The 25,730-nt window shown below is 43.0% G+C and overlaps 1 protein-coding gene across 10 annotated transcripts in view; it reads right to left on the reverse strand.

Moving 5' to 3' along the window:
- SIPA1L2 (signal induced proliferation associated 1 like 2) overlaps positions 1 to 25,730 on the reverse strand; it is a 492,084-nt gene that overhangs the window by 45,745 nt on the left and 420,609 nt on the right. For all 10 annotated transcript variants that reach the window (XM_029593863.1, XM_029593861.1, XM_029593864.1 and 7 more), the window contains 2 exons: positions 22,018 to 22,237; positions 13,018 to 13,149 (listed from right to left, as the gene is read on the reverse strand). In XM_029593863.1, coding sequence (XP_029449723.1) covers positions 13,018 to 13,149; positions 22,018 to 22,237 — 352 coding nt within the window. The remainder of the gene's footprint in view (positions 1 to 13,017; positions 13,150 to 22,017; positions 22,238 to 25,730) is intronic.

The raw sequence follows: 25,730 nt of genomic DNA on the forward strand, positions 1-25,730 counted from the left end.
CTGATAGTCTAACTGTATTAGAATGAATAACTCTTTTGAATCATTACAATTTGGTGCAATTGATCATGTTAAAAGCAGTGTGAGAGGTGATGACTGTGAACAAAGTCTGATACAGTTGGAGGAAAGATGGACATTTCAATTACATTCAGCTGAACCTGATGGACTGAATGTTACTATAGAATGGAATTACCATTTGGAATGAAGGACTAGGACAATTTGTTATTGGCTGATCAATTTAAATTTGAAAAGGTGTTTGCCACTGGTTGAGTATTAAATAAATGGTGAAAACTATTGGCTGATATCAGTCATGCTAAATGCTATTTAAACATCAACCTATTATTTACTTACTATAAGGTGAAATTTCAAAGGGGCTTCTGCATGTATTTTTGGTTGTGTTTGCACATTTTATCAGGGAAAAAGGGGGTGGTCTAGGGGTGTTATGCATGGCAGTTGCTATTTTGTCAGAGATATATGCGGATACATTACTGAACTTATTCGTACACATTTGCACCTTTTAATTGACTTGTGCAAGTGAAACTGGCTTTTGTTTGTTGGCTGCAGATTTTGGGTGGGAAGCCTGGGTTAACTGGTGGAGGTGCAGGGGTGAAGTGCCAGAGGGTCTAGATGAACTTGAGGACTGGGTGAACTGGTGGAGCTATTGGTGAGCTGGTGATTCCAAGTATTTTCAAAATGTTATACATACACATGATTTATAAAATACCTGGCTCTGCATGAAATTCTGGGTGTTAATTCATGCACTGTCATGATTATTTCGTACCTAAATATACATGTGCATTTTCTTGCACTGGAAATGTAATTGCGCCTTCATCCATACATGCATATTTTCGGAGTGGAATCACGCGGTATTTTATAAACTGTGCAGCTCCTGCACATTTCCCCCACTTACGCTGCAAATTCTGTACCATGGATAGGTTTGAAAGTTGGGTTTAGTGGGGTCAACAACATTATTGGTTGTGATTTGGGCAGAGTTTACGTTTTATTTAAAAGACTGCATTAATGTACCTCCTACAGCTGTCACAAAGATTAAAATATGTTTTCTGTTTTTGAACAGGTTACTCTTTATATCCCTGACACAGCCATAGGGTAAAACATGGGCCTATTGGATGACAGCTGACCAAACAGCAATATAAGTATTTTTTTTACAACTCTGTGCAAATTTTAAAGAAACAATTTTCCTAAAAAACATGATTTTGCACAAAAGATTTATTGGCTTGCTGTGAAAAAGAAGAGTAGTTTATTGATATGAAAAAGTTAGAGGTTTTTTGTTTTGTTTAATAAGAATAATGGAACATTTTGAGTCCTGCAGATGCACTGACCTAGTTTCTCTGAAGTTTTTTCCCTCCAATTTTTTACATTTTTTTTTTCTTATTTGCTTTGATCGTTGAACTATAAATATATCTGTAATAGTGAGAGCATGGGTTTAGTTGTGCTTAGTACATTTGTTCCACAGTTTCTTGATTGTGTTGAATATGTTCCAGGCCACTTTACATCTAAATTACCACTGCCAGTGGTTTTATGTTTTACATAAACATAAAACAATAAAGGGGGAAGAATTGATCCCTCTGACACACCATAACTTAGCAAATAGCGCAAGGAAGCATTCAAAACACGTATACATTTCTTGATAGATAGACATCATGGTACAGAATATCAAAAAGAGAATCATAACACCCGAAATGTTGGGGCAATTATTTCCGCTTCCCCATAAACACAACGGATCATGTATAATCATCGGTCTTATAAAGCATGAACAATCCAAATCTTTTTTTTTTTTTAAATTTTATAATGCAAATAAAAATCACTTCCCTTAAAGATGGATGTTGGAGCTGTGCCAACTTCAATGGGAAACCAGACCCGACATAATGTTAAGCTTCAAGATGAGCAGGGCTCTGCCATCAGAGGATCCAAACTGCCATGATGTCCAACATTTAATGGCGATTGTTAACTTTCATTTTTAATCCTTGTGGCACAGAATAGAGTGCCATAACTTACAACACATGGTGCAGAATACGATTCTCCCCCATCTTATTCGATGGGAGTGACCCTGTAAATACGACTCAAACTATGATATAATCTTTACCACCAACATCTAAACCCCTAAACTGTTTAATAAGGGGTAGATTTTTAAACCTATGATTTTATAACATGTGCAGGCATGTTACAAAATCCAGGGCAGCGGGCGCAAGGGGAGGGGCATACTGCAAATTTTGCGTGGCGACGCATCGCGGCCTCCCCCAGTTCCCTACCCCATACCCTAACTTTCCTTCCCCTTCCCCTCTCCTCCCCTTATCCCTATCCTATCTACTCTTGTTTGTTTTTTTTTTAATTTTACCTATTGCTCCTCCAAAGGAGAAGTAGCAAGTTGTGCACGCCGGCACCCTGCTGGCATGCGCTTCCCCGGTACAGCAGCAAATGGCCGCTGTACCGGCATCTCAAGCCCTGCCCCCTCCCCCCAGACTGCCCCTTTTCTTCGGCCCGGCTTTGGTGCGCATAACAAGGGTTATGCACACAGCCAGGCCCCTTCTAAAATGTGCACGGTGCACGCAAAGCCCAGCCCTGCGCATAATCCCAGTATTTTACGCACGCAGGCAATTTAAAATTCGCCTGTAAGTCTATCATGGCTCATAGTATCGAATGCCACAGATAGATGTAATAAAATCACAAGGCAAGGATTACCTTTACCTGCAGCCTTCAGGAAGTCATTGGCTACAGCCACAAGAAACAGTTTCAGTGCTGTGTCCCTTCATAAAGTCAGACTGAAAATCATCAAATATTATATTAAATCTGGGATACTGGAAACTGCTCTAAAATTTTCCAGTATAAGCAGATCCAAAGAGGGCTTCTTCAACTATAACAGCATGCTTAAGGAATCTGCGAAAACAGACAGAGTGTAAGGATGAATTAATTAAATGAACTAACTGTTCGAGTAATCCTCCCTTAAGCTTCCTTAACTAACCAGGTTGGACACGGGTCAAAGGAGCAAGAGGAAGTATTTGTCTCAGTGATAAACTTAGAAACATCCTCTGAAGTAAGCATTTGAAAATTACAGTTTCAAGTGAGGCAGTAACACTGAATTCACATCATTTCTGGGTGGGCACTAATCTTGAGCATGGATTTAGAATCTGCAAGCTATCTTCGTTAAACTTATCTCTAATCTTAGCAATCATTTTGTCAAAATGGGAAGCAGCTTACAATTTAAATGGGTACCTGAGGCAACAGAAAGTAAAAGTGACTTGCCCAAGGTTACAGGGATTGTAAATGGGATTTGAACCTTGGGTCTCATTGCTCTAACCCTGGAGTAGGTAACTCCAGTCCTGGAGTGCAACAAGCGGGTCTGATTTTGAAACATCAGAAATAATGCCAATTTTCTGATCATAAACAAAGCATTTTTATTCTTAAAGAAAAGTACAATTGTCCAGTCTCTAGCAGAGTAAATGTAGCAACCAGTGTGAATTACATAACCAACTCTTCCTATGACCTCTCAAGTACTACAATGCAATTGAAACTATCCGATGAAATCCCCTGAAGGTCTCCAGCTCTGACATCTGCTCCCGCAGTATGGGCAGTTCTTAAGTGACTTAAAACTGAAATCTGAGAGGATATGAGCTTTCCCATTCACCGAGAACTGATAGAGCTTTGCTGTATTGAAATGGGCTCTCCCACCAAAATCTGACTTCCATAAGAACATAAGAAAATGCCATACTGGGTCAGACCAAGGGTCCATCAAGCCCAGCATCCAGCTTCTAACAGTGGCCAATCCAGGCCACAAGAACCTGGCAAGTACCCAAAAACTAAGTCTATTCTAGGGATGTGAATCGTGTCCTCGATCGTCTTAACGATCGATTTCAGCTGGGAGGGGGAGGGAATCGTATTGTTGCCGTTTGGGGGGGTAAAATATCGTGAAAAATCGTGAAAAATCATGAAAAATCGAAAAATCGCAAAACCGGCACATTAAAACCCCCTAAAACCCACCCCCGACCCTTTAAATTAAATCCCCCACCCTCCCGAACCCCCCCCCAAATGACTTAAATAACCTGCGGGTCCAGCGGCGGTCCGGAACGGCAGCGGTCCGGAACGGGCTCCTGCTCCTGAATCTTGTTGTCTTCAGCCGGCGCCATTTTCCAAAATGGCGCCGAAAAATGGCGGCGGCCATAGACGAACACGATTGGACGGCAGGAGGTCCTTCCGGACCCCCGCTGGACTTTTGGCAAGTCTCGTGGGGGTCAGGAGGCCCCCCACAAGCTGGCCAAAAGTTCCTGGAGGTCCAGCGGGGGTCAGGGAGCGATTTCCCGCCGCGAATCGTTTTCGTACGGAAAATGGCGCCGGCAGGAGATCGACTGCAGGAGGTCGTTCAGCGAGGGTTCCGGCGCCTCGCTGAACAACCTCCTGCAGTCGATCTCCTGCCGGCGCCATTTTCCGTACGAAAACAATTCGCGGCGGGAAATCGCTCCCTGACCCCCGCTGGACCTCCAGGAACTTTTGGCCAGCTTGTGGGGGGCCTCCTGACCCCCACGAGACTTGCCAAAAGTCCAGCGGGGGTCCGGAAGGACCTCCTGCCGTCCAATCGTGTTCGTCTATGGCCGCCGCCATTTTTCGGCGCCATTTTGGAAAATGGTGCCGGCTGAAGACAACAAGATTCAGGAGCAGGAGCTCGTTCCGGACCGCTGCCGTTCCGGACCGCCGCTGGACCCGCAGGTTATTTAAGTCATTGGGGGGGGGTTCGGGAGGGTGGGGGATTTAATTTAAAGGGTCGGGGGTGGGTTTTAGGGGGTTTTAGTGTGCCGGCTCACGATTCTAACGATTTATAACGATAAATCGTTAGAATCTCTATTGTATTGTGTTCCATAACGGTTTAAGACGATATTAAAATTATCGGACGATAATTTTAATCGTCCTAAAACGATTCACATCCCTAGTCTATTCCATGTTACCATTGCCAATGGCAGTGGCTATTCTCTAGGTGAACTTAATAGCAGGTAATGGACTTCTCCTCCAAGAACTTATCCAATCCTTTTTTAAACACAGCTATACTAACTGCACTAACCACATCCTCTGGCAACAAATTCCAGAGTTTAACTGTGCATTGAGTAAAAAAGAACTTTCTCCGATTAGTTTTAAATGTGCCCCATGCTAACTTCATGGAGTGCCCCCTAGTCTTTCTACTATCCGAAAGAGTAAATAACCGATTCACATTTACCCGTTCTAGACCTCTCATGATTTTAAACACCTCTATCATATCCCCCCTCAGTCGTCTCTTCTCCAAGCTGAAAATTCCTAACCTCTTTAGTCTTTCCTCATAGGGGAGTTGTTCCATTCCCCTTATCATTTTGGTAGCCCTTCTCTGTACCTTCTCCATCGCAATTATATCCATCTTGCATCGCATCATCCTTCACCAGGATGGTCAGGGAAATACCCTGAACTTCCTCTGGGGTAGAGTTGGTGCTTGGAGGAGCAAATGCTCCACTATTTGCAGTGAGGTTTCCACCACTGCTGGCAACACCTTGTCGACGGCCCTCCTTGTCTCTGGTTCCAGTGAGATGCCCTGCTCTCCAATTCCACTGTAAGAACTGCACATTGATGCACTCAGTCGAAGAATGATGATGCTCTGCTGCAGTGTTGGAAAGGGTGGGTGGGGTGCAGGGGAGGGCAATTTTAGGAGCCCCAGAGCTCCTAGATGGATTTGAGACCAGGTCTGCAGAAGATGACCCCTGTGCTCGACAAACCCAAGGTCCGCCTGGCTTCCACACATCATCTGGCAAATCAGCAGTGTTTAACTGTGGACAGGATATACGGAAGCAATAGATTTTGTGACTGTAACTTGACATAATAATTTGCAAGAAATTTAGGGAAGATAATCCTTTGGAGGGTTATTTTCAAAGTAACTTTGGTGGGTAAAGAAGCACTGTATCTCACAAACGGCCTTTAGAACACTGCCCAAGCAATACACTTTTATGTGCGTTGGGGGGGGGGGGGGAGGTATTCCAGGGGATGAAACCTGGGCACCTAATTCTTGATTTTTAAAAGTTACGCGTGTAAATTCTCTTGGCAAAACAATATTTGTAATTATATGCGCATAGTTATGCCAGGATAACCTTCAAATGGATTTGTGTGCATAAATCCACTTTGACAAAGGGTGTGATTTATGCACTTCCATGCCCGCTAACATGCGCGCGATGTTACAAAATTACCTCTTGATTGCACACAACCGAAAAAACATGGAGAATAGTAGTCAAATTATCCAAAATTTCCAATTTCATTTGTCTTTCTTTTGCACTGTGGGGCAATATTGAATTCCAAGCAAGCTGGGAAAATAGTCTTTTCACAATCTGGGACAAAAACGGTATACATGCAGTATTGGATTTGGCAAATTAGGAACTAATTTACAAGGTAGGGTCATTTAAGCATCTAAAAGAGAAATTTGGCTTAAAATCAAACTGAATTCTATGATAATCTCCAAAGCAGGCTTTACTTTTATACCATAGGGGAGAAGTAAAGGTGGAACAAAAGCATTCTCTAATGTTAATTTGCCGATTAAAATCTCACAAAAAAAGGGAATTCAATAAATTATATTTCAAACAGGTTAAGGAAGTGGGACATGCGCAGAGGGGAAGACAAGCGAGTGCTGGCAACAGGAATGGTGTGAGTGGAGATGAAGGAAGTGGGTGGGATAAGACAGAAAGAGAACAAAGAAGCAAGAAGTGCATGAACTTCTGCTCATTATTAATGGGACAAGACTAGACAGGATTTTAACTTTGAGAATGCTTTGAAGGTCTGCTTTGTAGTTTAGCTGCTAAGTGGTTTGAAAAATTAGATAGTGAAGTTGGACAAGAATCATTATGGGTTTCTTCATATAAAAACTTCCCAAATGCCATTATATTGTAAAGAATAAGAATTTGAGATTTTATATCTCCGTAGTCTGGTCATAAATTAGGACTATGGATATCCAATAAATGCTTAATATGTGAAATATCTTGAAGCCTGTTACCTCACTGTTTTTGGAGGTGTGTGAAGACAAAAATTCTAGCAGTACGCCCAGGATTAACCAAAGGATATTTCATTTAATTTGTACACCCTTCTCTCCAGGATAAAGCTGACCAGCATTGGGGTACTGGAAAGAACATTTCTAGTGTGGCATGTGCAACAGAGGAAGCCGTAGGTGTGTAGAGGATTCCAATTCTCTTCACAGAAACTACAGATGCAGATACTAGTGAAAAGTGTCCAGTGTTACTCAGTTAGTCTGGTCCATAACTGATATACATTTAAAAATCAAAAAATCAAACATAAGGATGGCCGCTGTGGCTCCCAGCCAACAGTGGGCAAAGAAGGAGAGGACTGCCACAGAACCTATCCCATGTTGGTTGAAGATGGGGTCTGGCGAAGGCTGAAGAAGAGGCCCTGTGTGTGTTAAAAGAAGCCTACATATGTGTGTGTGTGTGAGCCTATGTGTGTGTGGAGGGAGCATGGGTGTGTGTATGAGTGTGTGAGCCTGTATGTTTGTTTGTGTGGTGGGTGAGCCTGTGTGTATATATGCCTCTGTGTGTGGGGAAGCCTGTGGATGCAGGGCCGCCATCAGGAATTTTGAGGCCCCATACAGCAAGCAGACAGCGACGGCCCGCGCGCTTTGCCGGCGCATACTGTCTGACGCGGCGGTGACGTCACAGCCGCGTCAGACAGTGAACGCTGGCAGGACAGAGCGCGCGGACGAGTCTCTGTCTGCGGTGCTCTGTAAATCAATGCTATGTGTGTCTAAAAGACACGCATAGCATTGATTCTCTCCCTTCTCTGGGGCCCGCACCCAGGGCCGGCTCCAGGTTTCAGTAGGCCCCTGGGCGACAGACTGTCGGAGAGAGCCTCAGTGGGGCTGCGGCGGGCCCCCATATGTGGCAGTAGATCCTGGGGCCCCATACTGCAGGCCCAAGAATACTGCCCTGATGGCGGCCCTGTGTGGATGTATGTGTGCGGGTGTATCTGAGTAGGAGCCTGTGTGCATGTTTGGTGTGAGAGAGTGAGTGTGTATGTGTGTGAGGAAGTCTGTACGTTTGTATGTATATGTACACATACATATTTTATTTATTTTATTTTTAGATTTTTTTATACCGGTGTTCCTGTATGGAATACAGATCACATCGGTTTACATTGAAACAGAACATAAATATTTGCCTGGAGGCATTACATAAAACAAGGTTATGGAACTTGGAAAAGGGTAACTAGATCAAAATTAACATTGTAATCTAAACATATTGGCTAACAAGTCTCATTTAGCAGTATAAACAAGAACAAAAAACAAAAAAGCACAACAGAAAAGTCACATGAGACCTGCAGCAAGAGATTGGGAACAGAGTCGAGTAGAAGTATAGAACCTGGGGAATGCGATGATGAGGAACTCTTGCTGGCTGTAGTGGAAAAAAGTGATTATGGTCCTGTAAAAGCTTGTTTAAAGAGCCAAGTTGTGTGCGTGCACATGCGTATATGTGAATGCGGGCCTGTGTATGTATATATGTGTGTATTTGAGTGGGTGCCTATATGTGCCTGTGTTTGGATATAGGTGCATGTTAGTATGTGCGTTTGTGTGTGTGAATGGGAGCCTGTATGTGTTGTGTGTGTGTATATATTTATTTATTTATTTATTTATTAAGGATGTACATTCTTTTGTAACGAAATAGGAAATATATACAATATTTCCTATTTTGCTGTAGTTCGGGGGGCCGACGAAACGATAGGAAAACCCACAAAATTTTGTGCGGTTTTCTTATCATTTTGGGGGAGGAGAAAGGGCACATTAAAAAAAAACAAACCCAAACCCACCCCAAAGAAAACCCAACCCAAAACATTCAAATTTAATTAATTGCAACCCCCCACCTTCCCAACCACCCCCCCCTCAAGACTTACCGAAAGTCCCTGGTGGTCCAGCGGGGTCCCGAGAGTGATCTCCCCTTCTCGGGCCGTTGGCTGCCACTAATCAAAATGGCGCCAATGGCCCTTTGCCCTTACCATGTGACAGGTGATTGGTGCCATTGGTTGGCCCCTGTCACATAGTAGGCGCAATGGATGGCCCGCACCATTTTTTAAGATGGCACCGGCTGTCCATTGCTCCTACCATGTGACAGAGGATGGCCAATGGCACCGATAGCTCCTGTCACATGGTAAGTGCAAAGGGCCACTGGCGCCATTTTGTTTACTGGCAGCTGACGGCCCGAGAGCGGGAAATCGCTCCTGGGACCCCCGCTGGACCACCAGGGATTTTTGGTTCATTTTTTGGGGGGGTTTGTAATTAATGAAATCTGAAGGGTTGGGGTGTTTCGGGTCAGGACAGCCGAAAACAAATCGGCCCGAACCACGGGAAGCTAAATTTCCCGCTGCGGGCCAATAACGAAGTCCAAACCAAAAGGTTCAGCTGAATCACATCTCAAATATATATATATATATATATACACATGTGTGTGTGTGTGTGTGTGTGTGTATGTACATAAATATGTATATGTGAGTGGGTGTGGGTGTGTGTATGAGAGCGTGTACGTGCTCATGTACTTGTGCCTGTGTGTGAATGGGAGCCTGTATGTGCATATGAGTTTGTGCATGAGAGTGTGTACGTGCCTGTATGTGTTTCTGTGTATGAGTGAGATGCTGTGTGTCTATACGAGCCTAAGAGACAGGGCTTTGCACAAAGAGCATATTGTCTTTGCACTGTGCATCTTCTGCTATTTAGGTCGCCACCTGGTGGCCACAGACATGTCAGTGTGTCAGACAGAAGCCTTTTATATGTATAGATATATTAGATTAAAGTACACCAAATACAAATATGTTCCATTTCAAGCAAAGTAAGTAAAAATGACCTATTAAAGAAGACCTAAAGTAAACGTAACACCAAAATGATGATCTCATGTGATTCAATATTTTCACCAGGGGTTTAATTAAACTAGATTTTACGACAACTACATTGTCTAGCAAGACCTGAAACTTCCTCCGCCCTCATTAAAAAATATCTGGACAGGAATGCAATCATGTAAATCAAAATACCTGGCCCACATCTAATGCTAAAGTGTTACTATCTCACCTCAGTTTTTGTACCGGTCCCTATCAGGGGATCAGACAGCAGCTGAAGAGCAGATTCCAAAACACCCAAAATAAAATTGCTTTTTTAAATGGTTTTTTTTTCTCTTAAGTGTGTATCCCAATGCAATAACAAAGGGGCCTAGTCTCCCGTGGCAGCTCTGATGTAGATTTACAGAGCCCAACTTTCAAGCCTATACGCTTTACAGCATTTGCATTTATAATCGGCCATGAGGAGATTAATGCTAGTATTTTATAAACTGAGATGGGAACAGCACAGTTAATAAAATACTGCATATTTCTGCTCCAAAAGTACACACATATATTTCCAATGCAAGAAAACGCACACTTTCGCTGCCCGTTTTATAAACATATGCGCATATATTTTACACACAAAATAATCGTGACAGCGCAAATGGAATTGTATTTAAACAGCTACCAAGGAAGGCCACGACTTTTGCGGTCTGAAGAACTGATGAGCATGGGGAGGTAACCAGCACAGAGAAGCAGTGTTACTACCCTTAACAGAAGGCCTATGATTACTACCCTTAACCAATAAGCCTTGATGCTTTTGATACAACTGCAAGATTGCTCTCTGCTTCTAAAGGAAAGACAAATTTGGATACAGAGACAACCAACAAGAGCCATGACTTTTTTTTTTTTTTTTTTACAGTCTGGGGTACTGATGCTCTGGCATTAATGAAAAAACTCAGGATTGCTTCTATGGCCAAGTCCATAACAAAGCACGTCAAGCAAAACTGACTGATACGCAGGGGTAACCTGCACAGCACAGCAGATACTACCATGCTTGCTGAGCAGACTGGATAAACCATTGGTCCTTTTCTGTTGTCATTTCTATGTTTCTACGAATAAACATGCATCATTAAAAGCAGAGGCAGGTATTTTTTTTTATTAAGTATCTGTGAGTGCTTGGAGTCACTGGTTTGCCGATAGCTCAACCGGTTCACGCAGACCCTCTAGTACTTCAATCTGAATCCCCACCAGTTCACGCAGACCTTCCACTCAAAATTTGCAGACAAGTGCGAGTTCTCAAGACAATCAGCAAGCGTAAAAGTGTACAGTCAAGTTCGGTAATGCATACGTGTGTTTCATTAGCAACTACTGCGCCCCATCCCGGAACACCCCTAGATCGCCCTGTTTTTCCCCCATGCTGAAATGTACGTGTGTACTCTGAAATCTATAAATAGCATATATGCGAGTCCATGCTACTTACACTCGTATATGCTATTTTTACACAAAGTACCCCTTTGAAAATTCATTCTACAATATTCAGGGGCAATTTGGCAGCATAATTACATAATATACCACATTTTATTAATAGCTAATGCTTGATGCGGCGGTTACTACCCTTAACCATTAAGCCTTATGCTCACCTTTGATGCAGCTCCAACATTACTCTCTGCATCAATGGCAGGGGATGGCAGGAAACTTGAATCAAACAGTTACCAACAAGGGCACTGACCTTGGTGGTCGGTGAAACAGATGTTTGGGAAAATAAGTGTGGGAGCTTGCTGGGCAGACTGGATGGGCCGATTGGTCTTTTTCTGCCTTCATTTCTATATGTATGTTAATGTTTTTAAGCTTTTTTGTATTCCTAGAAAATGTATTTAATTCTTTTGCCCTGTAACTTTTTCTATTTTCTTCTCTTCCTCCTCACTCTCTCATTACCACTGGTCTATTACCTGTCTTTACCCTTCCCAAAGATGGGTTTCTCTGTTTCTTCTGCTCACCTTTCTCCCTCCTTCACCTATAGAATCTCCTTCTGTTTGCAGTCTCTCCTTTCCTTGAGCCTCCACTCGGCTTCCTCCCTACAACACGTCAGTCCTTTTTCCATGGTCTGCCCAGCCATCTATGTGCCCCCCCATCCCTAAGACCCATGCCTCTCCTCTTCCCACTCCTTTCCATGCTATGACTCTTTCCCCTCTCCTACCTTACTTACTCCATACATCTTACTATGCTCTCCTCTCTTTTCTCCCTGCCTCCTATCATGTGTCTCCTTCCCACCGTGTGTTGGGGGAAGCAGCATGACTGAGATGTTGGCTCTGGGAGGCGACAGCATTCTGTGGCAATAAGCAGAAGACCTTTTCTGTGCTTTCGTGTCAAGAGGCAAATGATTCAGTAGGTGCCATGGAACTACTGCTGAGGAGCCCTGGGGTCGGCTGTGTGGAAGAGTTGTTTTAATTTCTCTGTCCCACGTACCACACTTTCCATTAAATTCAAGTCCTCCTTTTTTAGGATATTAGGATTGCCCACCATCATTAAATGCATACCATCTGTAATATTTAGTCCTGTGCCATATTCGGCTTAGGAAGTGGCTTCAGTTATCTGTGAAGCTGGTAGTAATGTGTAATCATCACACACAGGCAACAGCAACCTTATTGTGCCTTGCTGGTGTTGACTTCATTCATCAAATTCTACATGCCAGGTGATTACAAAACAGAAAAAGGCTTCCAATATTTTCTTGCATGCAGGTCTATGGAAGCCTAAATGCATGAATTGAACAGACTGCATGTAGTGCTGTTCCCTAACAATCTACTGCAAGAACTTGACATTTGTTTGTTCAGCTGCTACAGAGAATTTGACAGAAGACACCATACTCCATGTAACATGCCAATATAATATACTGGCTAGGGCATAGAACTGCAAACCTGGGGACACCAGTCCAATTTCACAGTTCACTATGTGATCTTTTGCTAGTCACACACCCTGCTAGCACTCAAGCTTCAAATGCAAGCTTTTTGAGCAAGGCACTTAGTATTCTTCTCATACAGACTTGTGCACTCTTGGTGTTAAGTAAGACAAAAAAGACAGGGAATTAATACACCTGTGAATCTACCCCCCATTCTTTTATAACAACCATATGAAAACTGACAATTCTGGAGACAAGACCAGCTGATAGATCGGCCACCCTGATTTCATCCTTACCTTCAAATGCTCGAGCAGCATCCACAAGGTGTGACCAGTCCAACCCCGTGGCAGTGTCCGGGAGGGGCATCAGGCCAGGGTCATAGAGCTTAGATTTGTCAAACAAGGACCCATCTGAGAACCAGAATTCATCTGAAGGAAAAAAACTGCATGTATAGAAAACTATTCATGATCAACCTGGCACAGGCATCAAAGACTTGTAGAGACATGACAGTTTGGAAGTCAGAAAACAGGAATATAGAGCGTGTTTTGATGGCAGAAGAAAAATTCATTTTATTGTTTCATTATGTTACGTTGCCCATATAACTTTTTTTTCCCCAGGTTTAAATCTGGAGTGTGAAGTCTGTTTCATGGGCCCTGGTGGATGGAACGGGGGGAGACAGATGTCCCAGTCATCATGACATTCACCGGTTAGATTCAGGGTACAACGTGTGCTGGGTTCCAGCAGGAGCCGGCCTGTGGCCCCTAGCTAAGGACCGTCACTACAATGACTGTGCTCGAATCGGGGGTGGGGGTGGGGGGGGGTGAGATGCAGTTCAAACGGAAGCAAGAACACATTTTGCAGTTATGAAAGAAGTCTCATGGCCCTGGTAAGAGGCTGGTTCCAGTTGAACTAGAGGCCTGGAGGAGGAGGAAGCTGCTGGGGGTGAGGGCAGGTAGAACGAGGGAGGTAATTTACAAATTCCGCACTGATATCACAGTCTGATTTCACCCAGTAATGAGCTGCAAGAAAGCTCCAGTCTGCATTATAGCTATCCATATATAATACTATTAAACTTCATTGATCTCTAAGCGTTATATTTGGTTTTTTTAATTCTTTCATGCACAGTGACTGAACAAAATACAGTGCTTCATTTGTGAATTAAACAATGTGATGAGGGCCATGGCAGAGACCACTGTGTAGAAGAAACCCTGGTCTGGCTGCTGTAGTGACCCACCCCCCCCGCCAGCTGAACGAGTAACACTGAGGATAAGGCTTGGCAACGGTACTTGAATTGTTTGACCATGCTTGTCTGAGCTGGGGTGATGTAGGGTTGGGGTGACAGAAGAGGGATAAAGGAGAATAAAAAGAAATGACAACAAATGGCAGGAGAGAGGTTTCAGACAAAGGACAGCCTAAATAACCTAAAGTTTTGAATATTGGACCACTTATCTGGCTAAACTTTGGCTGGATAACTCGATATCTAGCTTAAATTGTTTTACCTCACTCCTGCATTGTTCTGGCACATAGCCGGATAACTTTAAAAGCTAACTGGTTATATTTGGACATAGGCGGTTAGGGTTTTGAAGTTATTCGGCTGCATGTAACTGGATTCCTTTAGAAGAGTATATTCAGTGGGATGATTTTCTCATTGAATATATGGTTAAACTGTCCACTGGTCAGCTTACTGAATATATTGACACTTTACTTGTAAAACCACATGAAAAATCTCAGTTTCTGGTAAGTGCAGGAAGTTTGGCTTATACATTGTTGTGTTTTAATTTCCATCCATGTGTTATGTACAACTTTATTTATTTATTTATTTGTTATTTTTATATACCGACATTCGATCTCAATTGAGATCAACTTCATGCGCCTATTCTAATAGCAGGGTTATTTTTCACGCCAATAGGTGGAAGCATGATAGCTCCTTTAGCATAAAGTCTTGCTAGACAGGTGATATATATGTAGATTATAAAAACACAGCTCATACTATAGTAGTCTGGGGAATAAGCCATGACCTTAGGATAGGCACAACAGGCGGTACAGAGTGGTTGCAGTTTGCACCGGACAGATGAAATCCTATGCAGCAAATGAAATACACTACAAGGGACCACTATCCTACTGGACTTGACAGCTATCTCTGGAACCAATACAGAGACTGTAATGAATCAATAAAATTATTTTTAGAAACTGCTCCCATTAGATAACCATAATCAAATGCCACAAAGCGGGCACATGCTAGCAATGAAACTAATCCCTGTCAGTTAAGCATAATCCACCTTGATCATTTCCATGCTTTTTTCCCTAAAACATGTCATACATGCTTGATTTTGTGTATGGTCTAAGAAACTAGATGATGGGGGACAACAGACAGTCACTCAAATGTGCATGGCTCGGAATGATGTATCTTTGAAGGAAACTAAGGCAACAGGGAAATTAGTGCATCCCAGTAGAGAGATAGCAATAAATGCTAAAGTGGACCAGGTGCCTCTGAGCAAAGAGCAGACAGAGCAGAAAGATTCCAAATTACCCCTGTTAACTGATAAATAGGTTGTTAATACAAATAAAAGACTTATGAGGAGAGGCTGAAGGATCTAAATATGTATTCCCTGAAAGAGAGGAGGTGCAGGGGAGAAATGATACAGAGCTTCAGATATCCGAAAGGTTTTAATGATGCATGAATTTCAAGCCTTTTCCGTTGGAAAGGAAACAGGAGAACTAGGGGGTCACGAAATGAAACTCCAGGGGCGAATGACTCAGAACTAACATCAGGAAATATTTCTTCATGAAGAGGATGGTGGATCCCTGGCATGCCCTTCTGGAGGAGGAGGTGAAGACAAAAACAGTCAAAGAATTCAAAGGGGCATGCGATAAACACTGTAGAACCCTAAAGGCTAGCATAGAGGAATGCAGAAAAGGGTGATTGGGAGTAACCTGCTTGGTGGCAGTTACTACCCTTAACAGAAGACATGAGGATACTACCCTTAACCAATATGTCTTGAAAGCTTTTGATGCAACTGCAACATAGCCCTCCGCTTTTCATGGCGAGGGAAAAAGGGAAATTGGATTCAGACAACAACCAACACAGGGCCTCAACTTTTTACAGTATGGAGAAATGGTATGCAGACATAAGGGAAAAAACACAGGACTGCTTCTATGGCCAAGTCCAAAAGCAAAGCATGTCTATCAGCATTGTCTATTTTCAAGAAGGCTCCTCACCCACTAAAAAAATGTTGCTGGCAATAATATTTTATGGGTTTGACAGTTTCTTGGTTTTGATTTTAAATATTACTACCCTTATCATACAGCTTGGGGATAACTGCACGGCACAGCAGTTTCTACCCTTAAGAGAACCATGGGGGTAACCTGCACGGTGTGACAGATACTACCATAAGAAGATTGGTGGATGGACTATTTGGTCCTTTTTTGCCATCATAACTATGTTACTACGTAAAAAACATATTTTGAAATGTCTGTGTACAAATGCTAGAATTCTAAAAAATAAGATGGGCGAGTTAGAGTTGATATAATTAGCACCTCAGAGACCTGGAAAGAAGAAAACCAATGGGACACTGTGATACTAGAGTACAAATTATATCAAAATGAAAGGATGGATCAAATTGGTGGAGGGGTGGCACTATATATGAAAGAGAGCATTGAGTCAAACAGGATAGAAGTTCTACAGGAAACAAACTGCAATGCTGAATCTTAATGGATATAAATTCCAGATGAAAAGGGGAATAAAATAGCAGTGGGGGTGTATTATCATCCACCTGTTCAGACTGAACAAAAAGACAATGAAATGCTAAAAGAAATTAGGGAAGCTAACAAAATCAGCAGCACAGTAATAACAGGTGATTTCAATTAACCCAGTATTGATTCGGTGAATGTCACATCAGGACATGCTAGAGAGGTAAAGTTCCTAGATAAAATAAATAACTGCTTCATGGAGCAACTGGTACAAGAACCAACAAGAGGAGGAACTATTTTAGTCCTAATCTTAAGTAGAACACAGGATTGAATAAGAGATGTAAGAGTGTTGGAGCTACTTGGCAATAATGACCACAACATAACCAAATCTGACTTAATTGGAAGGAGGGCACTAAAGAAATCTATTGTGACAGCATTTAACTTTCAGAAGGGTGACTATGATAACATGAGGAAAATGGTTAGGAAAAACCTTAAAGGAGCAGCTGAAAAAGTTAAGAGTTTACATCGGGCATTGACATTATTTAAAAATACCATCTTGAAAGCCCAGACCAGATGTACTTGATACATTAGAATAGGTGGAAGGAAGGCTAAATGACTACCAGCATGGTTAAAAGATGAGGTGAGAAAACTATAATAGTGGAAAGAACATCTTTCATGAAATGATACTCAAAGGTGATGATTCAGCAGAACTAAAACAAATCTCAGCATACCTGGAAGATGTACTAGAGCAAATTGACAAACTAAAGAATAGCAAATCACCTGGACCATATGGGATACATTCCAGAGTGCTGAAAGAACTGAAAAAAGAAATTGCGGACCTGCTATTAGTAATTTGTAAACTATCATTAAAATAGTTTATGGTACCTGAAGACTGGAGGGTTACCCATGTAACACCAATTTTCAAAAAGAGATCAATGGGTCATCCAGGAAATTACAGACCAGTGAGTTTGATGTCTGTGCCATGCAAAATAGTAGAAACTATCATAAAGAATAAAATTGCTGAACATATAGATAGAAATAGTTTAATGGAACAAAGCCAACACTGTTATGAACCGTGCTGCCCGCGGGTTTCCCCGCGAGCAGACATACCTTTCCACCCTGTTTCTTCATCTGACACGGCAGGACGCCGCTGTCTGGCCTTCGGTGCAGCTGGAGCCGCGGGCTGTCCTGCCTCATGACCCGGAGGCCGCTCTGGATCCTCTTCTGCTCCGCAGTTGGAGCCGCGGCCTTCCTTCGGGGCTGGGATCGCCCCAGACGTTATCAGCTTTTTCGCGGTGCTAAGGCCGCATCCCCGGGCTGGATTGGCGGCAGGAGCCGCCCCCGGGGCCTCCTGCAGCGGCTGGAGCCGCTGCCTACGTCGGGCATGAATCTCAGGCCAGTCCTGCCTTCTCTGCGTGTTGACGTCGGTGCAGGCCGCTGTCCGCGGTCCTGCACAGTTCTCCTGCTTCCTCTAGGCACGCGGCCGCGCCTCTTCACTGAAGTTAAAGGGCCAGGCACAGGAAGTGTGCTGGCCCCACCTTTATGGGACTTCCTGCTCTAGCCCTATAAAGGGCTGCTTCGTCAGTCTGTTCCTGGCCTTGCATCGAGGTGACTTCCCTCTGGAGATTCCTGCCTGCCAGACCCTTGTAAGGTCTTCTGTTCTTCGTGGAGCTCCTCGTCTCGTCTGCCTTCGTGCCACGTCTTCTTGTCTTGAGGTCTTGCCTGAGATCCCTGACCATGTCCTGATATTCCGCCATGATCTTCCTTGTCCTGATGTGTCTTTCTGTCCAGGATGTTCTTTCCTGCGTCTTCGTCTGGTGCTCCTGAGCCTTCTGTTCCTGTAGTCCTCGGATAGAGTATTCCCGAGCTTGCTGCGGTCTGCAAGTGGGATTGGTCCCTGCGCTCTTGAGCCTCCGTTCCTGCCAGCCATGGGGGAAGCTTCGGATGACACCGGCTTTGTCATTGGAGTTCCTCTTTGCCTGAACCTTCCCTGCGCTCTTCCCTTTCTCCTCGTGGTCCGTGACCAGCCTGCAAGGGCTGTGTAGGGCGCGCAGTGGGACAGGGTGGTCTGCGACTCAGTCCCGTGGGTGGGCTGAGTAGGGCACCCTGAGAGACAGTGCCAATGTCCTCCTGCCTTATGTCTTGTCTTGTTTGGATCAAGTTCCTCGTCATACGTGTGATGCCGTCGCACCAACCCAGTCTTGTCTAAGATGCCGTCGCATCAATCATAGTCCTGTCTACGTGTCAAGGCCTCTGTCTGCCCTCAACCTCAGGCCAGGCCTGCTGCTCCAATGCCGATCAAGTGGCAGGTCTGAAAGGGCTCGGAACAGTCGGAGGACCATTCCCCTACCAACATCATGTTGTTGGCGCTAGGAGCTTGCAGGCCTGGCAGAGGGTAAGACCGTGTTCAGCCATGCGGGAGCATGCCGTCAACCCTCGGCCCGGCCCTGAACGTCTGGGCCCGGGCTGAGGCCCAAGGGCACACTAAACACCCTGAACACAACAAACAAGGATTTTGCCAAGGGAAGTCTTGCCTCACCAATCTGCTATATATTTTTTGAGAGAATAAATAAATGTATGGTGAGTCAGTTGTTATAAAGGTGAATTTTAAAAGCCCAGTACACGCATTCATTAGGGGATACATGAATAAGTCGGGCTTGTGAGCACTGAGTGGATTTTAAAAGCCGCCTGGATACGTGCATTTCTCTTGAAGCGTGCACATCTCCAAAGGTTTCAAAAAGGGGCGGAGCATGGGTTTCTCTGCATGGGGCATGGGCATTTCAGAGATGTGTGAATAAATACTTATGCACCTGGGCACGCACCCAGATCCCCTGCTACATAAGTTTACTTCTTCTCTGGAGGAAGTGTAAGTTATAAATTAAAGAAAAATAGGCCAATTTGTGGGGTTTTAAGAGTTGGGACTAGTTGAGGGGGGGGGGGGGGTGAAGGCTATTAAACTAGGGGGGTTTAGAGGACCTACCCCTTAACTGGGTTAACTGGCAATGGTGTCGGCATGCTCCACTTTTAAAATCCCCTGTATAAGCAGGATTTGTGTGCACCTGCGCATGCCCACTTAAAATTTGGTGCACATGTGTATGTGCGGACAGACTATTTTATAACATGCGCACATACGTGCATGTATGTTATAAAATGTCTGTGGCCTTGGGTGCGAGCTGACATATGCATGCCAAGGTGCGCCTATGCACTGGTTTGAAAGTTACCATCCCTATGTATCTGAATTTCAATAAAGCATTTGACAAAGTCCCTCACGAGAGGCTTCTTATGACATTAAAAAGGCATGGTATAGGAGGCAGTGACCAATTGTGGACTGGTTAAAAGATAGAGAGTAAGCTACTTAAGCTACCTGCAATTTCACATTCAGTGAAGGTACTATGATCAAATACAGTACAATACAATATGAAGTGATATGATAGGGCCCAGGCTCTATTTAGGATTGTGTAAGACCTCCATCTGGGAAGACCTTCCACACTTTGTAAAATGAGCTTAACTGTTTATTTTTTGCTGCTGTCAGATAAGCGAGCCGGCGATGCCTTCTCAACCCAGCCAACACTTCTGCCGGAGTGGGCACTGTCACTGATTTCCAGTGGTGCGTAATTGCTAAGCGGGAAGCAACCATTAAATGGGAGCAGAAATTTTGCTGATTGCCATCTAAGTCGGTCACTGGTGCCGATAAAAGAGCATTAACATACATGCGTTGAAATATTCTGCTCAGTGTGCTGCAGCAGTCAAGAAAGCAAATAGAATGCTAGAAATAGTTAGGAAAGCTATGGAGAATTAAATAGAGAATATGATAATGCCTCTGTATTGGCTCCATGGTGTGACCTCATCTTAAGAACATAAGACTTGCCATACTGGGTCAGATTAAAGCTCTTGGAGAAGAGACCACTGAGGAGAGATATGATAGAGGTCTATAAAGTAATGCGTGGAATGGAACGAGTAAGCATTAATTGGTTTTCTCTTTTAAAGAGTACAAAGACTAGGGAACCCACAATGAAGATACTAGTTGACACTTTAAACTAATAAGAGGAAATATTTTTTTACTCAATGCATAATTAAGCTCTGGAATTCATTACCAGAGAATGTGGTGAAAGCTATTAGAGTAGCTGTGTTTAAAAAAGGTTTGGACAAGTTCCTGGAGGAAAAGTCCATAAACTATTATTCAAGTAGAGTTGCAGAAATCCACTACTAATTCTTGGGATAAGCAGCTTGGAATCTATCTAACCCTTGGGATCCTGCCTGGTACTTGTGACCTGGATTGGCCACAATTGGAAACAGGATATTGGGCTTGATGGACCTTTGTTCTGACCCAGTATAGCAAATCTTATGTACTAAATGAACATTTTGAATAATTAAGGTCACCATCCAGAGGTAAAGTAAAAGTATTTTTTTTTCTATATGGCCTGGAAGCATAAAGCCAAGTTTCCAAATTAAAATAAAAGCTGGAAGGATTTCATCTAGAGTGAGCTTGAACACTGTATCTATTTCTTTGCTTAGTCTGTTTTTAAACTTTGCCGTCATTTTCTCTGTTAAGCAAGCTTATTTGATCAAACTCCAGGCCATTCCATCTTCCTTAAGCTAGACGGACAACTGGGGAGATTTACACTATCTGAAAGTGTGTCTAGACAGGGCAGAATAACAAAGGTATAACAGCATAAGGGAGTGGGTGTTACACGTGTCAGGAAGAAGATTATGGAGAAAAAGGTCTGGAAATATCTGCTAGTAATGAGGATGTAATACAAATAGTAACGGAAACCCTTCCTCTGATATCCCTACACAAGCTTCAAGTTTTCTTTTTTTTATTTTAAGAAGTTTACATTCATTTCTTCAAGCAATCTGCAAACTTGATTGAATGTCAGCGGTACTGAAATGTGTGTACAAGTTTACTGACCTAGGAAAATAGTAAAAAAAAAAAAATTTAACAATCTTCTTTCCTCCAATGGGCAAGTATCTGGTATCAACCAGCTCTTGAGGCTCCTGGCGGAACAGTCTGTCCTACTGAAAAGAACCAGAACGCGACAGAGTTGATAAAGCACCGCTGGAAAAGCACTGGGAAAGGCTGCCACTGTCCAGGGAGACGAGATAGGATATTGCTTGACAGGGCACGCAAAACTAAAATTTTACCACTGCAGAGCCAAAGTTCTGCAGAAGAGTGAAAAGTCTCTGCAATTTTAAAGCGAACTCTCCAGCATCTTTGCTCATCTCTTGCTATGACAAGTTTGTCTAATGAACTAAAAGTAAAGTATTCAGACATCTCCATACTCCGCTTCCTCAGTCATCAGCTGTTTTTGTACACTAACCTTTTCATTTTGTTAGCAAAACATAACCTTTCTAAATGTCACTGGCTATGTCAGTCATCTATCAGGTACTACATATCACATGAATTTCATTACTTAATATATGGAAAACCAGGTTGCACTGTATGCCTCAGTGTTTCATATTTAAAAAAAAAAAAAAAGCTTCGGCAACTTCTCCTCCCTCGCCAGAAAAAAACCCCCCACCACATCAAACAAAAAAATAATAGAAGTGATGCAAGCTTTACTTCCTATAAAATGTAACCATTTTAGTAAAAAACCTGGAACACTTACTTCTCAGACTTCCTGTTCCATGGGTGGCGTGCATTCGAGGAGGCAATGTGCTATGGTATGGTGGAGTAGTGCTGAACAAAATATCATTCGGCAAGGCCTGATCAAGAATTGAGCTGCGCGAGCTGGCGTACGAAGAGCCCCTCCGATTGCTACATATGCTCTCGTCGGAAAGAGTGCGGTAAAGAGCTCTCCCTGAAGACAGATTCCCATAAATTGAGAACTAAAAATAGCAAAATGGACAAGAAATAATAGTTATGGACTGATTTACAGTGTACAAAGTTTGAGATATGTTGCTAAACCTGTTCTAAAAAAACACAAAAACACAAAAACAAAAAAAAAGAAACCCAGAAAGACATTTTGCGGGTAATTTTAAGATTTGCTTGCATCGCTGCAAAGTTAGTCACCCCCGGAATTTATACTGATTTTCAAAGTGAACTCACATGCATAACCATTTTAAAAATTACCCCAGGAAAACCACCCGTACACATTTACACCTGCTAATTTGCATGGGTTGGTTTTTTTCGGGGTAAAATACAAACAGAAAAATTACAAAACCTCAGAAATATGAGCAAAAGCGCAAGCCACTCCCCGGCAAGGCCTCGGTCCCACAGAGGGTAAAGTTTATGTGCACACAGGCATTACCCACATAAAGTTATCTGCACATAGGGCGGGCGATGTCCTAAAAGACCATTTCCATGGGCAAAGCACAGTTTTACCTGAGGAAACGGATTTGAAACGTGACCCTTTTTATTTTCCTGGTAAAGAACCAGACTCTCACATCCATGCACACACGTTCATCTTATTCATGAGGCGCCCTACCCCTAACTAACTAAAGCACAGCAAGGCACAAATGAGTGACATGGTCTGGACAAAGTGAATGCAGGGATGGCTAGATAAAATCAGTTCCGAGATAGGGAAGGTGATAGGAACGATAATTTATAGATATTAGTTTCAGGCCAGGACCAGAAAGTGAAGCAACCTTCTGGACGTTTGGAGAGGAAAGGCACCAAGGCGCAAAGGTGCCTGATTAGCACGTGGAGTATGAAAGCAAGGTGCACGTGCTGACATGCAGAAGGTAAGGCGGGACATAGCGAGAGATAGGAGCAGGAAAGTAGGAGGGGGGCAAGCCCACGGAAACACATAGGAGAAGAATTTTGAACATAGCAAAGAACGTAGCAGGTAACTAAGGAAATTATGCCAAAAGGGATGAGATATGAGAGCACTGTGACTATTGTAAAAACCAAACAAACAAAAACAGGTAGCAAAATATGGCAAAAGTTGTATGGGATGCAGCAATGAGTTGGGGAGACCAGCAATCACCCCATTAGAATAATCAAGGGTAAAGTGAAAACAGCCTGAGGAATTAAGGGGCAGGCACTGAAAAACAGAGGAACACACGTTACAAATGTGAAACTGGTTAAGTGCTGTACAGCTACTGAAGATATGAGAACTGAAAAAGGGAAGAGTTGAAGATGGCACCTAAATTAACAAAAACAGTCTGAGAAGGGCTGGGGACGGGGGGGATGGGGTGTATGTGAAATCAATGGAACGAAAACAAGGTGACAGAAAAGGTACATCCTCCTTAGCAGGGAAGAAGAGGACATGAATTTTAGAGGCATTCATCATAAGATGGCAAGAGCACATCTATGACAGCCAAGAGACAGAAAAGAGAGCAGCCGATACTAAGGAGGAAGGAGCAGAAGGATAGCTAGATCTGGCTGTCACCCATGAAACGTTCAAAAAAGGAATCGAAAGAAAACAAATGGGTCCCAAAGTGTGAAAACTGATAGTGAAGAAGAGGGGACCAAGAACTGAATCCTGAGGAAAACACCAAGAGACAAGGGTGAGGTGTGAGAAGGAGTTTGTGAAACAATTGGAACATTAGTCAAGAACGGAACCAGATCAGAACCAGAAACACCCAAGGAAGCCAGAAGCATTAAATGCAGATGACAAATCCAGATGGACCATTGGACAGAAATATAGAAAGATGACGGCAGAAAGAGACCATTACAGCTTATCTAGTCTGTCCAGCCACACAAACTATTCAGCTTTACAAACTCTCCCACTTCCACAGTCTAGTTACGATGAGGTGATTTTGCAGTTGGAATAGGACACATTACGTAGAGTATGATGGCCATCAGACAGTTTAAAAGAGGTCCACAGCAGCAGTGGGAAAGAACAGCTCAGAATCTGGCAGTGGACAGCTTCTTAATGAACCTTAGACAGAAAACAGACTAACGAGCACAGACAATAGTTAGAGACAGACTGCAGACTGAGGAAGAATTGATTGAGGACATGACAGGCTACAGCACATTTAAAGAATGCAGGAAAAAACACCAGAAGAGAGGGCTGAGTTAAGGACCACTATGAGAGAGGAGGAGAGACTGTTCTTGTTGAGGACAAAATAATTTAATCATGTAGCATTTTGTTTGTGATAGGTGAACTTGGAAGCTGTGTGACTACCCGGGCGGGCGTAGGAAATCCCTAATGAATAAGTATGAGGTAATACGTGCATGCACACTGCTTCAACTGTATGCAAATTCTTCAATTGTATGCAAACTTCTTTCCAGTCTCAGCCAGTAGTAATGAGGCAGTGTCTCCAAATGGTTTGTTTTGCACATACCTGGACAGGAATGAGCCCCATTCATAAGCCAGGGTACATTGGGAATGATCTCAATCTCTCAGATTTACTAATGCCCTTCTTACTACGTGGCATTAAGCCAAAGAAAGCCTCCTTCTGGAGTTTATAGGGTATAATTTATTTTTTTTTATTGGCAACATACTGAGGTATGCCTGAAAATTCTTCTTAAATCAGGGTGATGAGCAGTCTTAACTGTTTCCCTTGTAGAATAGGGTACCTCAAGGCTCTGCGATAGCCTGCTACTTTGTTTAACATTTATTTGTTCCTGATTGGACAGTTGCTTTTGAATTGGGGGTCAGTCATAGGCTGCATGCTGATGACATCCAGCTTTATGTCCTTATTATTGCAGGCATGACAAGCATTATTAGTGAAGGTCTCTAGCTGTTTTCATGCCATTCATGACCGTATGACAAGCTACAGGACACTAGTATTAAACACGAAGAAAACAAAGATTTTGTACTTGCGTTAGGTTTGCCTCACCTGGTATGCCATCAATAATTAAATTTGAAGGGCTTGATATTCCAGTCTCTCGTCAGGCATGTGATTTAGGATTTATACTTGAAACGTCCTTGTCGGTTCAGCCTCAAACAGGAAATGTTGTGAGGAAATCACTTTTTAAATTATGTATGCTTCGTCAATTTAAACCATTTTTTAAATCTGACATGGATCTTACGTCTGTTACGCATGCACCAGTCATCTCACCTTTGAACTATTCCAATGCCTTGTACATAGGTTTTCTTTCCTCCGCTTTAAGGATCTTCCATATCATTCAGAATGTGGCAGCAAGACTTGTATCTGGAGCTGGAATTTGGGATCCTATGACTCTAGCATTGTTCAAGGTTCATTGGCTGCCAATTTGTCGGCATATTAAATTTAAATTATGGTGCTTGTGTATAAAGCTATTAATGGTATCGTACTTAATTGTCTTAATTTGGTCCTGAAAGTTTATATACCATCTCGAGTTTTGTGATCTTCTTCTTGGAATCTTCTGTCAGTTCCAATGATTAGACAAGTACATCTTTTCGAATCTAGGATGACACTGTTTGGGGTGGTCAGTCGGTCCTCTATTACT

This window comes from Rhinatrema bivittatum, chromosome 3 (genome assembly GCF_901001135.1).
Source record: "Rhinatrema bivittatum chromosome 3, aRhiBiv1.1, whole genome shotgun sequence".
NCBI lineage: Eukaryota > Metazoa > Chordata > Amphibia > Gymnophiona > Rhinatrematidae > Rhinatrema > Rhinatrema bivittatum.